The sequence below is a fragment of the Camellia sinensis genome, chromosome 1, assembly GCF_055761805.1.
Source record: "Camellia sinensis isolate YWXY chromosome 1, ASM5576180v1, whole genome shotgun sequence".
NCBI classification, from domain to species: Eukaryota; Viridiplantae; Streptophyta; class Magnoliopsida; order Ericales; family Theaceae; genus Camellia; species Camellia sinensis.
Genome location: NC_138961.1, coordinates 225,752,583 through 225,771,593, shown reverse-complemented (window position 1 = coordinate 225,771,593; position 19,011 = coordinate 225,752,583). Strand labels below are relative to the sequence as shown.

The 19,011-nt window shown below is 37.8% G+C and overlaps 1 protein-coding gene and 1 long non-coding RNA gene across 2 annotated transcripts; one reads left to right on the top strand and one right to left on the bottom strand.

Moving 5' to 3' along the window:
* The first annotated feature begins 7,569 nt into the window (after nt 1–7,569).
* On the top strand, nt 7,570–9,399 carry LOC145822643 (uncharacterized). The gene is made up of 2 exons (XM_082920195.1): nt 7,570–8,143; nt 9,239–9,399. Exons 1-2 carry the CDS (start codon nt 7,570–7,572, stop codon nt 9,397–9,399), a joined length of 735 nt encoding a protein of 244 aa, XP_082776321.1.
* Nucleotides 9,400–15,798: 6,399 nt separating this feature from the next.
* Nucleotides 15,799–18,827, bottom strand: LOC145803661 (uncharacterized). Its single transcript, XR_014345542.1, has 3 exons — nt 17,983–18,827; nt 16,294–16,704; nt 15,799–16,163 (listed from the first exon to the last, which is right to left on the bottom strand). It is a non-coding gene; the product is annotated as an uncharacterized LOC145803661 (long non-coding RNA).
* Nucleotides 18,828–19,011: the final 184 nt, after the last annotated feature.

The following is a 19,011-nucleotide window of genomic DNA, read 5'->3' as shown; positions in this document are numbered from 1 at the left end:
ATCCCACTTTGGCCTTTCATATTTGCAATCATTCCCACTTCCATCCAAAAAAGTAACAGAATTTGTCACATCATTAACACATCAGCTCCATGTAAGATGCAAAAAATAAAAAATAGAAAACAAATTTTTTTTGGAACTTTAGTTCCACCCTTTGGTTTGCACGTGATATTTGTTTACATTTTTCAAAAATTAATTCCACTCACTTTTGAAAACTCTGTCCAAGGCAGAAAAATTTAGGCTAACCGGTCGTCCTCCGGGACGTCCGGCTGGTCGTCCTCTCGTTTGATCGAAATAGTGTTTTATTTATTTATTTTTTTTATTTTTTACAATTGGCACTTGTTATTTTTATATTTTAAATAAAAAAAATTTCAAAATTTTTAAAATTTTTTTACGAGTTTTGAATTGAATTTTGAGTTGTGTGTTTGGTTATGAGTTGTAAGTTTTTATATCAAATATCATATGTCACATCAAAAGTTTTCCATTCAATTCAAAACTCATTCACCAAATAAATTTTCTACACTTAAATCATAATTCCAAAACTTACAAACTCAAAATATAACTCCTATTCTCAAATCATATTTAGAAAACTGTACCAAACGCTACCTGAAATTTTTTTTTAGTGTTTAGTGAACTTTTTTTTAAAATATATTCATAAACATTATTACATTATAGATGCATCTAGATTAGATGCAGCTAAAAAAATAAGAACAAATTTAACTAAAAAAAGAAAAAAAAAGTTTACTAAAAACGAAAAAAATAAAAATATACTGACTCAAACACATATATTGTCAATTCTAAAATGAAAATTTTACTATCATTTTTTTTGTCTTTATTGAACTTTTTTATTTTTTTAATTAAATTTGTTTTTATTTTTTTAGCTGAATCTAATCTAGATGCATCTATAATGTAATAATGTTTATGAATAAATTAGAAAAAAAAGTTCACTAGAGACTAAAAAAAAAATTAATTTTTTAATTTTTTGCATCTTTAGTAAATTTTTTACATCACATATGGAGCTAATGTGTTAGTGATGTGATAAATTATGTTACTTTTTTTTTTATGGAAGTTAGTCTAGGAGTAAAGTGGGAATGATTGCAAACATGAAGGGCCAAAGTGAGAAGGATTACAAACATGAAGGGCCAAAGTGGAAAGGATTATAAACATGAAGGGCCAAAGTGGGAAGGATTGCAAACATGAAGGACCAAAGTGGAAAGGATTGTAAATATAAAGGGCCAAAGTGGACAAAATCAAACTTAAAAAGCCAAAGTAGGAAATGGGTGAAATTTTAGGGGAACAAAGTGTAATTTACCCTAAATAAAAGGGAAAAAGGTAATTATACTGACACCCCCTGAGGTTTCTATTTAATACATATTCCTCCTCACGTTTGAACAATTATAGTCCCATCCCTGAGGTTTGTAATCTCATTATAAATTGCCTCTTGAATTATTGATGTCATACCTAAATTTTTTCTAAATGACAAGTTTGCCATTTTTTCTTCATATTATCGTGACTACATTTTATAACTTTCCATCATTAAATTCTACCTAAATATATTCTTATTGAGTGATGATATACAAACATAAATTTTATATAAAATTTTCAAACACAATATGGAATTTACCACAATATCACTATCACAACATTTTTTTTGTATAAATTTTTATATATGAATAGAATTTTTTGTTTTTATTTCCACCATCATTTTTCTTTCTTGTTTATTCACTAACATTTATTACAGTATTACGAAATATCGTCATTTACATTTATTATAGTATTATTGAATTTTTATATTTTTTTAAATATTTTTTTTTGTATTTAGTGAATTTAAAAAAAAAATCACAAAATATTATACTTCTTAAGTAATTTAGATTATGGGTATCTAAAAAATAAAAAAGATTGCTTAAATTATTTTTAAAAATTCAATAAAAATAAAAGAAATACAAAAAATAAAAAAATTATTTTGTATTTGTGAGTTAAATCAAAGAAGATAATTGTTATTATTTTATATGTATAAAGACTAAAAATAAATATATTATTTTAGTGATAAGTGTAATTTTTTAAATATGAAAAGGATCTATATTAAACAAAATCCTCAAGGGTTGTTAGTGTAATTTACCTGAGCATGTGCCGTTCTTATAATAGGGAATAGATGGGAGCTTCTATTTGCATGCACCCATTCCCCTCGTTACATACACTTAATGATAATTATTTTTATTACAATTTTATCCTCAAGTGAAATTACTATTATGAATATCACATACAATTCAAAAAAACATAATTTCTCATTGCACATCCATATCCAGACTCACGTTGAAGCTGTTGAAGCTCCACTAGTCATTGTAACTACTCCATTCTTCTATACTCAGTTTGCCAAACCTCCACATTTCATCCTCATCCTTTGAAACCCTTCATTGTTAGCTTCCATTCATTAGTTTACACACTAAACACCCTCATTTTTTATTCTTAGCTTTCATTACTTGACACACTAAACCTCATCCTTATTCATCATTGTTATGGAAGATTTTCCTTCTGAAAATTTTGATTTTCAGAAGCAAATAAATGTTTATGAGAATGATAGTAAAGGAAATGTGAGTTTTGCTATGTAAAAGTCGTTTTTGTTTTTTTCCAACGTCTTTCGGAAAATCAGGGTCAAAATATATCAATTTATTCAATAGTCTATTACCGAAATAATTATTTAATTTCGGAACTTGTTGTCCGAAATAATATAAAGTGTTCAACATTCAACTTCTAAACCGGTATAAATAATTCAGACAACTACATTCGAACAGTAACATTTTTTTCGACATTGTACTTCCGAATGACGTATTTTTTTTTTTCATTTTATATTCCAAATTCGTATATTGCATACTAACTATGTAGTTTCAAATTGCAAATTTATCTTTATAATGCCATTTCAAATTTGTAATGATAAACAAAACATGCAGGAATATGTCTCAACTCAAGAAAGTCAAGTTTGCGCAGATAGTGTTTTGGATTACACTACTCAATTCACAACTGAACAGGTTCACTTTACCAAATTATAATGATTGTGTTTTGAATTTCTCAACAAATGTAAATGTTTGATAATATTTATTTGACTTTGTAGGTATTCAAAAATAAGGATGAATTGCTCAACTGGTTACTTGAAGTTAGAAAGAGAAATGGTTTAATCATTGTAATCAAAACATCAGACGATGGTGAAGGGAAAAAAAGACCTAGGATGTATCTTACTTGTGAGAGGAGTGGCCAATATAAAGCGACAAAGAAGTTAAAACATGATGGCAACAATACATCAAGAATAACCGGTACAAAGAAGTGTGGTTGTCCTTTTGATATGAGGGCTCACAGGTTGACCACAAATAATGAATGGACATTGACTGTAGTATGCAGATTGCATAACCATCCACTTGCGGAGCACTATGAGGGACATTTATATACGGGGAGACTGTCAAAGGATGAGAAATCATTGTTAATGGATATGTCAAAGAGCATGGTTAGGCCAAAAGAGATCCTAGTAACCTTGGAACAACGAGATGCCCTCAACGTAAGCATACTTAAAACTATTTACAATGTACGCCATTGAAACAGGATGGTAGAGAGAGCTGGAAGATCACAGATGCAACACTTATTGGGTGATGTAACAACCACGACCCATGATTAACACTAATTCATGCTTAAGTATGCCAAATGAGTAATTAAGAAGTAATCCTCATTTAATTATATGTGCATTGCATCATTTTGTGTTTATATCTGTTTAACGTAGAAAGACCTGTTTATGTTTTAGTTTCGGCATGCGAAGTGAAGGCCTTTTCGGCATTCGATACAGAAATTGATTTGATTTTTGAGTTATTTGGAATTTTTAGAACCTTATGGTAGGTTTAATTAAAATTCAATTTGGAACGATTAAATTAGATTAATTTAAAGTCCACTTACTTGGCCTTAATTAATTACACATTGTCCAAGCCTAATTAAGGCACTAATGGGCTTCCTTGGGCACCCATACACTCCCATTTCACTCCTTTGTTGATACAAACGTGAGGGAGAGATTGAGGGAACAAAATTGGGCTCAACCAAGGAAATGCTAGAATTGTTGACAATTAAAGAGGATTTGAGGATTCAACTTCAACATTGGTGAATTCAAGTCTCTAGGTAAGGAACCAACCTCTTAATTGGGTAATTGAGTTAGAGTTTGCAAGACCTCAAGTGGATTAGGTGAATTCATGTAGGATTTGAGGTAGAATTGAAGAGGATTGAGCTATACCATGTATGCATGTCCATTTCTTCATAAATTGAGCATGATTTCAAAGAATTCTTTCATGCATGTGTTCATTTCAATCATACATTGAGAACTCATCATGTTTTCTACCGATTTGTCTAAATTGATCATGTTTTGGGGATGATTGAGTTCAAGGAAATGCATGCATGTCATGTTTTAGAGCATTCATGAAGCTTAAGTTGGGTTTGTGACCAATTGCCATCTTTTTGGGCCTTGATTTCATGAAATAATCTTTAAATCATAATGTTTTATGAATTCTTTAATGCTTCCCAGAATTTTGGACCAAAATATTGAGTTTTGAAGTGTTTAGTTTGAGTTTGAAGCTGGGAGATCAAATCTGGAAATTCTAGAATTTGAATTCATGCTCGAGCGTAAGAGTTCACGCTCGAGCGAGCACTCTAAGTCTGTGCACTTCCGCTCGAGCGACCTGAGGCACGCTCGAGCATGAAAAGCATGTCCCCAGAAGTTCATGTGTTTTGCAGCACGCTCGAGCGATAGAAATCAAGTTCGAGCGAGGGTCTGAGTCTCACGCTAGAGCGGAGATCAAACGTTAGTCGAGCGTGAAAAACAAACAACCAGTACTTTTTCAAAGTTTACAATCCGCTCGAGCGAGGTAAGTCACACTCGAGCGAACCCTCACTTTCTGCATGAACGCTCGAGCGAGGAAATCCACGCGCGAGCGTGGACCCTATTTTCAGTAAGTTTTGAAAAATATTTTCAAGTGCATTTTTGCATTCTCATTCCATCCTAGGCATTCCTAGGCCATGATTAAGACTCCATAATGAGGTTAAAGGCTAGAAACACACTAAGAACAAATGAAATATCCGAGCATGTGTATTCAATGTATGAATTTGCCATGCTATGTAGGTCACGCGCCTTAAGATAGGTGAATTGCCTACTTTGCTGCCAATTTGGAGCTACCAGTTATCTGTGAGTAATAACTTAGTAAAGGTATGTTCAAGTAAACTATTTTCTGCTCACGGATTAGGAACTATTCTATGAAATGTCATGTTTTATGGAATGAATAATTGTCCAAGTCTAACAGGCACTTACGACATTATGCTATGATTCAAGTAATGCCATGATTCAAGTATATGCAAGTTCTCTGTACCGGAGGTTCCTTATGGGACTGACAAGATATCTATACTTGGCTGGAGGTTCCTAAGTGGAACTGACAAGTTTACAAGTTCCCAGTCCGGAGGTTCCTTTATGGGACTGACAAGTTATTCTTACCCGGCCGGAGGTTCTTATATAGAACTGACAAGTATGATTTAAGACATTATGTATGTGATCTGTCAGCGCTGATGGATGTACTATGTAAGACTAAGCATGAACTCTGAATTCTATATATGCTCAAAATGAGAATACGTATGTGAATTTCAGTTTCAGCCACAATTATGGGACATCATTCATTTACCCCTTTACTTTGTTATTATTCACTGGGCCTCCGCTCACTAGTTATTTATTATGTATGTAGGTGAGCAAGCTCGTGATCAGGCTTAAGATGATGCTTGGGGTTTTTGTGTTGGTCAACCACCCTCTGCGCCTCACGAGGAGGTTCCAGATCAAGTCATGTATTGTGGCTGTGTCAATATGGATGTATAAGACTATTTCTTTTGTTTTATAAACAAGTCGCCTTTTGTATGTACTTATTAGTGACGTGTAAATACTGTACCTATGACGTCACTTGTATGTATATAAAGTTTAAGGTTTTCAGTTCCATGTATGTCTTCACAGGTCAATGGACTTCGTATGCTTTGTATATTTGCTTCTGCAGGCCCTAACTATATGCTATTATGTTAAGAGGCCTTTGGTAATCTAATGATTACTGGCCAGTTACGACGCTAAACCTGTAGGGGCGGGTTTAGATCGTGACAGGGTGGTATCAGAGCACATGTTCTACCACACACAAAAGTCCATATGAGCTTAGGATGTCCTAGTAAGAAGTAGGGGCATTCCATCTGCATGTATAAGTGTGTGTGTTTAAAAGTGAAAGCATAAATTCGATTATAATTATGTGATACGGGAACAAACAATCTGAATAATGTAAAAAGGACTATTTGCCTATGTTCATAATATCCTGTATATCTATAGCAAATGGACAATGCAAGAAGTGATGGAACAGCTGAATCATCTGAGGCTCGAATGAGCCGAATGGAACAAATGCTTGCAGCTTTGACTGAGGCGATGACTTAACAACAACAGAGGCAACAACACTTACCTCCTCCGCCGGTCCAGGTGGAGCCGGATAACAATGATCTCAGAAGTTTCTGAAGATGAAACCACCGGCTTTCTTAGGAGGCATTGAACCGCTGAAAGTTGAAACATGGTTACTTGAAATGGAGAAACTATTTGAAGTGTTTCCTTGTTCTGAGGTCCAGAAAGTTCTCCTAGCCACCTATGCGCTGAAAGATGAATCCTGAAGGTGGTGGTTACTAATCTGAAGTAGTAATGGGAATATGACGTGGGCACAATTTAATGCAATCTTCTATGATAAATATTTTCCCCAATGTTTTCGAGATCAAAAAGTTTCTGAATTCCAAGAACTTAAACAAGGCAAGATGTCTGTGGCTGAGTATGCGGCCAAATTTACTGAGTTGGCTCAATTTACTCCTCATATGGTGGATACTGATTATAAAAAGGCATAAAAATTTGAAGGCGGTTTGGATTTGGAAGTGTTCGACCGAGTAAGCGTCTTGAAATTGCCTACCTATGTGGAAGTTTTAGACAGAGTGATAACGGCAGAAGCCATAATAGCAGCAATGAAACAAGCCAAAACATCAATAACAGAATGGAAAAGTAAAAGGCCTGGATCTAATTTGCGAAAAGGTCGTTCCTTCTTCACGAACAAAAAACAAAATACGGGATCTTCAAGCAGCTCCAGCCAGAGTAGTGAATTTATACCAACTTGTTCAGAATATGGAATAAGGCATAAAGGCATATGTCAACGTGCATCGGGTGTGTGTTTCCGGTGTGGCAAAACCGGTCACATGATTAGAGATTGTCCAATGAGGTTTGACAATGTTAGCCATCCAGCGACAAGTTCAGCCGGATCTGTTCCTGTAACAAAGGCCAATACTAAAACAAATGCCAGAGCTAATACTAGAAATGAAACACCGAGGCAAGGAAGTGTGTTTGCACTCACCAATGGAGATGTACAAAATGCCGAAACAGTGGTATCAGGTATAATTCCTATTTATGCCCAGAACGCCTATGTATTGATTGATTCTGGTTCTACGTATTCTTTTGTCTTGCATACTTTTTCTTAGAAATTAACTAGATCGATAGAACCCATGGATTGTTTGCTATCTGTGTCTACACCATCTAGGGGTTGTATGATATGTTCTTATGTATACCCGGCATGTGATATTCTAATTGGTGACATGACATTATATATTGGCTTGTTGCCCTTGAACATTGATCATTTTGACTATATTTTGGGTATGGATTGGCTGACTAAATATTGTGTTACTATTGATTGTGTAAACAAAACTATTGTGTTCAAACCACCTGGTATGCCTAAGTTTACTTTCACTGGGAATGGGATAGTTTCTCTACCATACTTGATTTCATTTATGAAAGCTAAGAAATTGTTAAAGAAAGGTTGTCGGGGCTACTTGTGTTGCGCATTAACTGAATCTATAGATAGCACCGGTGGAGAAACCATTCCTGTGGTTTGTGACTTTTCGGATGTGTTTCCCAATGATCTACTTGGGGATCTAGTTGATAGGGAAATTGAATTTACCATTGATGTAATACCTAGAACACAACCCATCTCTAAGACCCCAGATAGGATGTCGACTTTTGAATTGAAAGAGTTGAAAGTCCAACTTCAAGAACTCTTAGATAAGAGATTCATCCGTCCAAGTACTTCATCTTGGGGTGCTCCGGTTTTATTTGTTAAAAAAAAAGACGGATCTTTGAGACTATGTATTGACTACCGTGAGTTGAACAAAGTGACCGTCAAGAACAAGTACCCATTATCCCGAATTGATGACCTGTTTGATCAACTTTGGGGAGCCCAAGTGTTTTCCAAGATTGACCTTAGATCCGGGTATCACCAGTTGAAAGTTAAAGCAGAAGATATGGAGAAAACTGCATTCAGAACTAAATACGGACACTATGAATTTTTAGTTATGCCATTTGGGGTAACAAATGCACTAGCTGCTTTTATGGACCTAATGAACAGAGTTTTCAAACAATATCTTGAAGAATTTATCGTCGTGTTCATTAATGACATTTTGATTTATTATAAAGGGAGAGAAAAACATGAGAATCACCTGAGAACTACCTTGCAGATTCTGAGAGAAAAGAAATTGTATGCAAAATTGTACAAATGTGAATTTTGGCTTGACAGTGTGGCATTTTTGGGGCATGTAATCAACAAGGATGGCATTTCTGTTGACCCTTAGAAAATTGAAGCTATTGTGGATTGGCCTAAACCGACAAATGTGACAAAAGTTAGAAGTTTTCTGGGACTTGCAGGTTATTACAAAAGATTTGTGAAAGACTTTTCAAAACTTTCCATGCCATTGACCCAGTTAACTCAGAAAAATGTGTCCTTTGATTGGAACGAACAAAGAGAGTCAACCTTCCAAGAGTTAAAGATAATAACTGCACCGATTTTGACTCTGCCCAATGGTACTGATGGATTTCAGATTTATAGTGACACATCTTGCAAGGGCTTAGGTTGTGTGCTAATGTAAAATGGGAAGGTGATTGCCTATGCATCTCGATAACTCCGTCCTCATGAAAGGAATTACCCGACTCATGATCTTGAACTGGCAGCTGTGGTGTTTGCCTTGAAAATCTGGCGTCACTACTTATATGGGGTAACTTGTGAAGTGTATACTGATCATAAAAGCTTGAAATATTTCTTCACCCAAAAAGAATTAAACATGAGACAGAGGAGATGGTTGGAGCTAATCAAAGACTATGATTTGCAGATTTTGTATCACCCAGGGAAAGCTAATACTGTAGCAGATGCCTTAAGCAGGAAATCAATGGAAAATTTGACATGTTTGCTCACCGGTCAGAAAGAATTGCAATGTGATTTGGAAAAGAATGAGATTAAAGTTGTATTGCGAGAACAAGGTGGGATCTTACCTGCTATCTCTGCGTAACCCATGGTCATTGAAGAAATCAAAGAGAAGAAACTTGAAGATGAGTTCCTGAAAAAGATTGTAGATGAAATTGATGTAAAACCAAGGCCCGAGTTTATACTTGAGAGCAATGTACTGAAATTTCGGAATTGTCTTTGTGTACCAGATTATTGTGACTTGAGAAGACGTGTTATGTCTGAAGCTCACAATACTAAATTTGCTATGCATCCAGGGAATACAAAGATGTACCATGACTTGAAACAAAATTTCTGGTGGCCTGGGATGAAAAAGTGCATTGCAGATTTCGTGGCAAGATGTCTTCAATGCCAATAAGTTAAAGCTGAACATTAACGACCTGCTGGTTTGTTACAGTTGCTTCCAATACCAGAATGGAAATGGAAGCACATTACCATGGACTTCATTGTGGGATTGCCTCTCTCTTCTCGAGGTATGGATTCTATCTGGGTTATAGTTGATCGTTTGACTAAATCTGCTCATTTTCTGCCTGTCAAAACTATTTATAATGCGGACAAGTTAGCTAACATGTATGTGAATGAAATTGTGAGATTACATGGTGTACCAGTATCTATTGTATCTGATAGAGATTCGAAATTCACATCAAGATTCTGGCAAAGTTTACAACAAGCTTTGGGGACAGAACTAAGGTTAAGTAGTGCTTACCACCCACAGACAGATGGACAAACTAAATGGACCAATCAAACTTTGGAAGATATGCTTAGAATGTGTGTGTTGGATTTCCAAGGAAATTGGGAGACTTATTTGCCATTGGCTGAGTTTGTGTATAACAACAGCTATCATTCAAGCATTGGAATGGCTCCTTATGAAGCTTTGTATGGAAGAAAATGTCGATCTCTGATATGTTGGGCCGAGGTAGGCGACAGACCATTGTTACGACCGGAACTTGTGCAAGAAACCACTGAAAATGTGAAATTGATTCAGCAAAGGTTGCAAACTGCTCAAAGCCGACAAAAGAGTTATACTGATGTTCGAAGAAGGGATAGAGAATATGAAGTTGGGGACCACGTGTTCATAAAAGTGACTCCTATGAAAGGACAAACGCGATTTGGTGTTAAGGGCAAATTAGCGCCGACATATGTTAGGCCATATGAAATTCTAGAGAAGATCAACCCGGTAACGTATCGGGTGGCCTTACCTCCGGCAATAAAAAACATGCACAATGTCTTCCACGTCTCTATGCTACGGGAGTATTTGAGAGACCCGCTACATGTGATTGTGCTAACTCACGTGCTTTTGAAAGATGATTACACATATGAAGAACGGCCAATTCAAATTGTCAACCGAAGAATCAAAAGACTAAGGAACAAAGAAATCCCATTAGTGAAGGTTGATTGGCAGAATCATGGGGGAACCTATGCAACCTGGGAAACAGAAGAAGACATGATAAAAAGATATCCCGAGTTGTTCCCTTTGAATCCGGTGTTCCTCCAAAATGAAGGTAATTCAAGTTTAGAGGACCAAACTCTTTTAAGGGAGGAAGACTGTAACAACCCCGACCCATGATTAACACTAATTCATGTTTAAGTATGCCAAATGAGTAATTAAGAAGTAATTCTCAGTTAATTATATGTGTATTGCATCATTTTGTGTTTATATCTGTTTAACGTAGAAAGACCTGTTCATATTTTAGTTTCGGTATACGAAGTGAAGGCCTTATCGGCATCCGATACAGAAATTGATTTGATTTATGAGTTATTTGGAATTTTTAGAACTTTATGGTAGGTTTAATTAAAATTCAATTTGGAACGATTAAATTAGATTAATTTAATGTCCACTTATTTGGCCTTAATTAATTACACCTTGTCCAAGTCTAATTAAGGCACTAGTGGGCTTCCTTGGGCAACCATACACTCTCATTTCACTTTTTTGTTGATACAAACGTGAGGGAGAGATTGAGGGAACATAATTGAGCTCAACCAAGGAAATGCTAGAATTGTTGACAATTGAAGAGGATTTGAGGATTCAACTTCAACATTGGTGAATTCAAGTCTCTAGGTAAGGAACCAACCTCTTAATTGGGTAATTGAGTTAGAGTTTGCAAGACTTCAAGTGGATTAGGTGAATTCATGTAAGATTTGAGGTAGAATTGAAGAGGATTGAGCTATACCATGCATGCATGTCCATTTCTCCATAAATTGAGCATGATTTCAAAGAATTCTTTCATGCATGTGTTCATTTCGATCATACATTGAGAACTCATCATGTTTTCTACCGATTTGTCTAAATTGATCATGTTTTGGGGATGATTGAGTTCAAGGAAATGCATGCATGTCATGTTTTAGAGCATTTATGAAGCTTAAGTTGGATTTGTGACCAATTGCCATCTTTTTGGGCCTTGATTTCATGAAATAATCTTTAAATCATGATGTTTTATGAATCCCTTAATGCTTCCCAGAATTTTGGACTAAAATATTGAGTTTTGTAGTGTTTAGTTTGAGTTGAAGTTGGAAGATCAAATCTGGAAATTCTAGAATTTGAATTCATGCTCGAGCGTAAGAGTTCACGCTCAAGCGAACACTTTGAGTGCATGCACTTCCGTTCGAGCGACCTGAGGCACGCTTGAGTGTGAAATGCATGTACCTAGAAGTTCACGTGTTTTGCAGCACGCTCGAGCGACAGAAGTCATACTCGAGCGAGGGTCTGAGTCTCACGCTCGAGCGGAGATCGAGCGTCGGTCGAGCGTGAAAAACAAACAACCAGTACTTTTTCAAAGTTTACAGTCCACTCGAGCGAGGAAAGTCACGCTCGAGCGAACCCTCACTTTCTGCATGAACGCTCGAGCGAGGAAATCCACACTCAAGCATGGACCCTATTTTCAGCAAGTTTTGAAAAATGTTTTCAATTGCATTTTTGCATTCTCATTCCATCCTAGGCATTCCTAGGCCATGATTAAGACTCCATAATGAGGATAAAGGCTAGAATCACACTAAGAACAAATGAAATATCCGAGCATGTGTATTCAATGTATGAATCTGCCATGTTATGTAGGTCACGTGCCTCAAGATAGGTGAATTGCCTACTTTGCTGCCAATTTGGAGCTACCAGTTATTTGTGAGTAATAACTTAGTAAAGGTATGTTCAAGTAAACTATTTTCTGCTCACGGATTAAGAACTATTCTATGAAATTTCATGTTTTATGCAATGAATGATTGTCCAAGTCTAATAGGCACTTACGACATTATGCTATGATTCAAGTAATGCCATGATTCAAGTATATGCAAGTTCCCGGCACCGGAGGTTCCTTATGGGACTGACAAGCTATCTATACTTGGCTGGAGGTTCCTAAGTGGAACTAACAAGTTTACAAGTTCCCAGTCCGGAGGCTCCTTTATGGGACTGACAAGTTATTCTTACCCGGCCGGAGGTTCTTATATAGAACTGACAAGTATGATTTAAGACATCATGTGTGTGATCTGTCAGCACTGATGGATGTACTATGTAAGACTAAGCATGAACTCTAAATTCTATATATGCTCAGAATGAGAATACGTATGTGAATTTCAATTTCAGCCACAGTTATGGGACATCATTCATTTACCCATTTATTTTGTTATTATTCACTGGGCCTCTGCTCACTAGTTATTTATTATGTATGTAGGTGAGCAAGCTCGTGATCAGGCTTAAGATGATGCCTGGGGTTTTTGTGTTGGTCAGCCACCCTCTGCGCCTCACGAGGAGGTTCCAGATCAAGTCATGTATTGTGGCTATGTCAATATGGATGTATAAGACTGTTTCTTTTGTTTTATGAACAAGTCGCCTTTTGTATGTACTTGTTAGTGACGTGTAAATACTATACCTATGATGTCTCTTGATTGTATATAAAGTTTAAGGTTTTCAGTTTCATGTATGTCTTCACAACTCAATGGACTTCGTATGTTTTGTATATTTACTTTCGCAGCCCCTAACTATATGCTATTATGTCAAGAGGCCTTTGGTAATCTAAGGATTACTGGCCGATTACAACACTAAGCCTGTAGGGGTGGGTTTGGGTCGTGACAGGTGAATTGGCCAAGTATAATTACATTGAGCGCCATCGACGTGAAGAGTCCACGATGACTATGACAGACTTGTTTTGGGCACATCCTACCAGTTTGGACTTATTTCGGTCTTTCCCATGTATATTGATTATGGATTGCACATATAAAACCAACATATATCGTTTTTCTCTTCTTGAAATTATGGGAGTGACATCAACTAAAATGACTTTCTCGATAGCCTTCGCATACTTACAGGCTGAGAGGGCTGATAAATATGCATAGGTGTTAGTTATATTGCGTTATGTCATGGAAGGTTTTGTTTTGCCAGCAATTATTGTCACTGACAGAGAGCTAATCTTGATGAATGCCATACAGAAGATATTCTCGAGTGGCAGACATTTATTATGTCGTTGGCATATCAGCAAGAATGTATTGACCAAATGCAAGAAAATATTTGAGACAAAGCAAAAATGAGAGAAGTTCAAGCATGAGTGAAACTCTTTAGTGTATTCATCTTCTGAAATTCAATATGATGAGCGTCTTAAATCATTACTTAGGGAATTCAGTAGTTATCCTGATACAGTGAACTACGTCATGGATACTTGGTTGGTTCTTTACAAGGAGAAATTTGTAGCGGCATGGACAAACATGCGTATGCATTGTGGCAATGTCATAACCAACCGGTAAGATTACTTTTGTTCAATAAGTTATTATTGTTCAATAAGTTATTAATAAGTGCCATGTACATGATTTTTATTTGACTTACATTGAATTGAACAGGGCTGAGAGTGCACATGCAAAACTTAAAAGACAATTGGGTTTATGTCAAGTCTTATTTGAGGCATCATTTGAGAAAATACACAGTCTGCTTGAGTTGTAACACACTGATATCAAGGCTTTGTTTGAGAAAAGTCTAACTATTGTGAAACATCAATTCAAGCATTCTCAGTTTAGGGAGCTACGAGGTAATGTGTCTATTTCTACATTAGAGTAGTTGCTTGTAGAGATTAAGAGATCCAATTCCATTAGTATTGATGCTGAAGCTTGTGGATGCGTCCTTCGCCACACTTATGGTTTACCTTGTGCCCATGAGATTGCTAACTACATCAGACAAGATCATCCTATACCATTTGCTACCATACACTCATAGTTGAGGCAACTTCATATCTCCATATGCAACAAAGAAGAAGAAACGGAGGTGACTTGTCATGCAGGAGTAGAGTTGTTTGTGAAAGTTCAATGAAAGTGATAGAACCATGCGATTGGAGTTTTTGAAGAAGTTGAAAGAGATTGTATGTCTGGGAAGCACTTTTCTTGTTGTGCCAGAGGTGAAGCCCAAAACACGTCCTCGGGGTCATAAAAAGATCAATGTTTCTACCCATTGTGACCCGTGTGCATTTGAGTTTGTGCAATCTGGACATGATTCCTTCTCACCTAGGGACACTCAAATCATTACATTAGCTTCTACTCCGGAAACCAAGAAGAAACAACCTGTTAAAGGAAAGGAGAGGGTGAATGCGAAGGGGAAGGTGTACATTACCAGAACAGTAAAACCTGGTGCATATGTTGATGCTTTCCCTTCTGGGCTGAAACCATACATTAAGTTTGCCAAGGATGTAGCTGTAGATGAGAATTGCTGTTTCAGGGCTATAACTACTTCAATTGGTCATATAGAAGATGATTGGGCTCAGGTTAGATGTGATCTTTTGGGCGAGCTGCACACAAACAAAGGGGAATACATTACACTCTATGGGTCCTACGAAAGGTTTGAAGAATTGACAAGCATATTGTCATACTTTGAAGACAATCCTGGCTACTCACATTAGATGACTATGCCAGACATGGGGCATCTTGTTGCATCATGCTACAATCTTGTGTTATACCACTTGTCATTATAACAAGGTCTCACATTTTTACCTCTTAAAGCAGTGCTAGTACCTCAACTTGATAGACGTGAGATTGCCATTGGGTTTGTCAACGGAAATCATTTCGTCCAAGTATAATAGAAACTTATCATTTTGTGCATGTACAAAAAGTTATGAGGCATGACCACTAACTCAAGTGACATTTGGTGTAGGTTTTTTTTGCAGCCAGGTCATCCGGTTCCTCCAGTTCCTCCTATACCCATTAATTGGCGAAAATACCGTCACCCTTGCCCTGTCGACTGAGATGATGCATATGTGTGCCACATTCAGCATTTCAAGGACATCATTCATGATACTATAGCTACTCGAGAGACATTTGATGTTGTTGATGTCGAATGACACATGTATGCATTTGACAATGCTAAAACTATGGACGAAATTAATGGATGTATTTTTTGATGTTGATGTGTTCTGTGGCATGGGTTGAATGTTATCGACCATTGTTACCACTACATTCTAATAAGAAAATATCATTTACAATGTCATCGACCATTGTTACCATTCCATTATAATAACAAAATATCATTTACATTGTCATCGACCATTGTTACTATTCCATTCTAATAACAAAATATCTTTTATAATGTCATTAAAAGATGTGTACAGTAATGTCAGCTTACAAAAACACCACAAAAAAATTCATTAACTGACAAATAACATGTCACGAATCATTTGTATGCCTACGACTAGGCCTATGATTGTATGTTAATATCGGAGATGAAAAGCGGCCTCCAGTACAACTAGGTCCAGCTTCGTCGATGTGCTGACTTTCAAGGACATGCGCCATAGCCTCGATAGCTTGGTAAATTTGATGAGGATGTCGAATCCCATCCTCATAACCAACCTGAATGATAGCATGTGCAATTCGCAGTGCATGTGCAATACATTGCATTTGAAAAGAATATCACATTTTAGGGAACATATCAGAAAAGCAAAAGTAATTTACAAATGTATAAAAGAGGATAATATATTACATTGGCATGCTGGCTGAAATCCTGATGTTCATGCACACGTGGTCTATCAGTGCGCTCAACATATAGGTGCATGATATTCTTATACTAATCCATGTAACCCGGTTCACATTCCTAAGACCGACGAACTGGTGTGCTCCTCCACTGCTCAGATAACACGTGGTTATCCCATGCCTCCCAAATCCTATCCAAGTATCTATACATGACTGTATATCGTGCAGATATGTTGCCTCGAGCACCACGAATAGGAGTCAGCGGTGTATCTAGGATGGTTTGAACCCTGCCAAACTGCCTCAGAACTCTATCTGGATGATAGGGTTTGGCCACGTCTAAGCACTTCAAGCATCCATGGTAGAACATAACGGGGTTACATAGATGCCAATCTCTGCAATTATGGTATGGATTCCAAATAACCTGTAAACGTAAAGGGTGTGTTTGGTAACATTTATGTTTTCAGCTTATATTTACAAAAATTTTATAAATTGATTTTTGTTTATTTTTAGAAAAACATAAATTACAAACGCGTTTGGTAATTGACAAAATTTCTAAAAATTTAAAAAAGAGTAAGAAATGGCAAGTGGTGGCAAGTGACAGTGGAAGACGGTGGTGAAAAGTGGTAACGATGAGTGGTGGGTAGTTGGTGGTGGTGGGTGGTGACGGGTGGGTGGTGGTGGTGGATGGGTGGGTGACGGTGGCGGGTGGTAGTGAGTGGGTGGTGGTGGTGGCGGGTGGTGGTGGAAGGTGGGTGGTGGATGGCGGGTAGGTGGGTGACGGTGGCAGGTGGTGGGTGATAACGAATGGGTGGTGGTGGCGGGTGGTGGGTAATGGTGGCAAGTGGGTGGCAGATGGTGGGTAGGTGGCGGGTGGCGGTGGTGGTGGTGGTGGATGGGTGGGTGATGGTGGCGAGTGGTAGGTGGTGGTGGCAGGTGGGTGGTGGGTGATAGTGGTGGTGATGGTGATGGGTGGTGGGTGATGGTGATGGGTGGCTAGTGGTGGATGGTGGTGGCAGGTAGGTGGTGAGTGGTGGTGGCAAGTAGGTGGCGGGTGGTGGTGGTGGGCGGTAGATGGTAGTGACGGGTGGTGGCGGGTGGTGGCGAGTGGATGGCAGGTCGGTTGTCGGTGGTGGCGAGGGGTGGGTGGTGGTGGCGAGTGGGTGGTGGCGGGTGGTGGGTGAGTAATGGTGACAGATGGTGGTAGCGAGTGGGTGGTGGCTAGTGGTGGCTAGTGGCTGGTGACTAGTGGTGGCTAGTGGCTGGTGGTGGCGGGTGATGGGTGAGTAGTGGTGGCAGGTGGTGGTGGCGACTGGCTGGTGGCTGGTGGCTGGTGGTGGCGGGTGGTGGGTGAGTAATGGTGACAGGTGGTGGTGGAGGGTGGGTAGTGGGTGGTGGTGGCGGAAGACGGTGGTGAAAAATGGTAGTGGGTGGTGGCTAGTGTTGGGTGGTAAAAAAAAAAAACTCAAAACGGAAACACACTTTTTGTGTTTTCATTTTTTGGCCAAATTTATAAACTGAGACCACTGATTTATAAATAAAAAATTTTACCAAACAAATTTTTATTTGAGTTTTTAAAATTTTTGTAAATATAAACAGAAAACTGAAAATGTAAACGGCACCAAAGTGTTTTTGAATTAAAGTATATAAAGGGTAAGATAAATGGAAAGTGTTAAAATTATCTCAGGATGAGTAAACTTACATTAGTCGCTACCAAATTGTCAAGCTCCACTCGAAAAGATTTCAAATGATCAATGGAGGAAGCTGCCTTTCTCCTAGATGTCCAATGGTACACGCGTGGCATGTTTTTAATGTAGCCCATGTTCTAGTGAGGTCGGAATGCTCAGAAGTACTAATAAATCCACGCCTCCAAATAAGTCATATAACCACCCATCTGCTTAACACCAGACCAGCTAGCATACCCTAACTGTTTGTATAAAAATGCTAATGTAGCAGTACCCCAGGCGTAAATATGAACGGATCCCAAATCCATCAATAAGCCAAGGTGAACAACAGGAACCCTACCGCCACTCTTGTCACTGAAGAGCGTACATCCCACCAGAAACAACAAATAAGCTCTAGCAATGCATTGTATAGCCTCCTCTGGATCTGAATCTGTGACACTAGCAAACTGACTTCGCAACCACTCAAGCCTAACTAAATTTTCACCAACAGTAGAAAGCTCGTCATGCGCTACACGTTCAGTAATCCCCAAGCCAAAAACTAGTAGTGTAGCTCCATGAAGATTCGTGACATCTGGTACGCTGACTGATCTGCTTACAATGGGAAGGCTAAATATAGTGCCAACATTATCCAAGGTCAAGGTCATCTCACCAACTGTCATATGAAATGTGTTCATCTCAGGTTGCCATCTCTCAACAAAACTGGAGATTAGAAGCTTGTTGACGAATCGATAAGTGCAACGAGCTAACTGTGACAGCCCAAATCACTCAATAATGGCTTTGAATCTGGTGTTGTTGTCTACTGACCACCATGGCCATGCAAGGATTTTGAAGAGTGATTATGACACTTTAAGGGCCCTTGTTCCTATAAAACAAATGAATATCTCATCAGAAACTACCATATAACACCAAAAAAAAAAAAAAAAAATCATATACAAATGAATTTCACTTCTACTTAGGAATGTTTACCTCCTCTTGCCAAACAGCTACATCGACATGACTATTGAAACTCCACAGTATTGATGGATCAGTCGGTTTACCTGGAAAAG

What these genes read in the sequence shown, in the direction of transcription:
- LOC145822643 (XM_082920195.1), top strand. Translation starts at nt 7,570, where the DNA reads ATGGATTGTTTGCTATCTGTGTCTACACCATCTAGGGGTTGTATGATA. An exon ending in TAAGAGATTCATCCGTCCAA is followed by an intron (nt 8,144 to 9,238) that starts GTACTTCATCTT and finishes TGTATCACCCAG; the next exon opens with GGAAAGCTAATACTGTAGCA.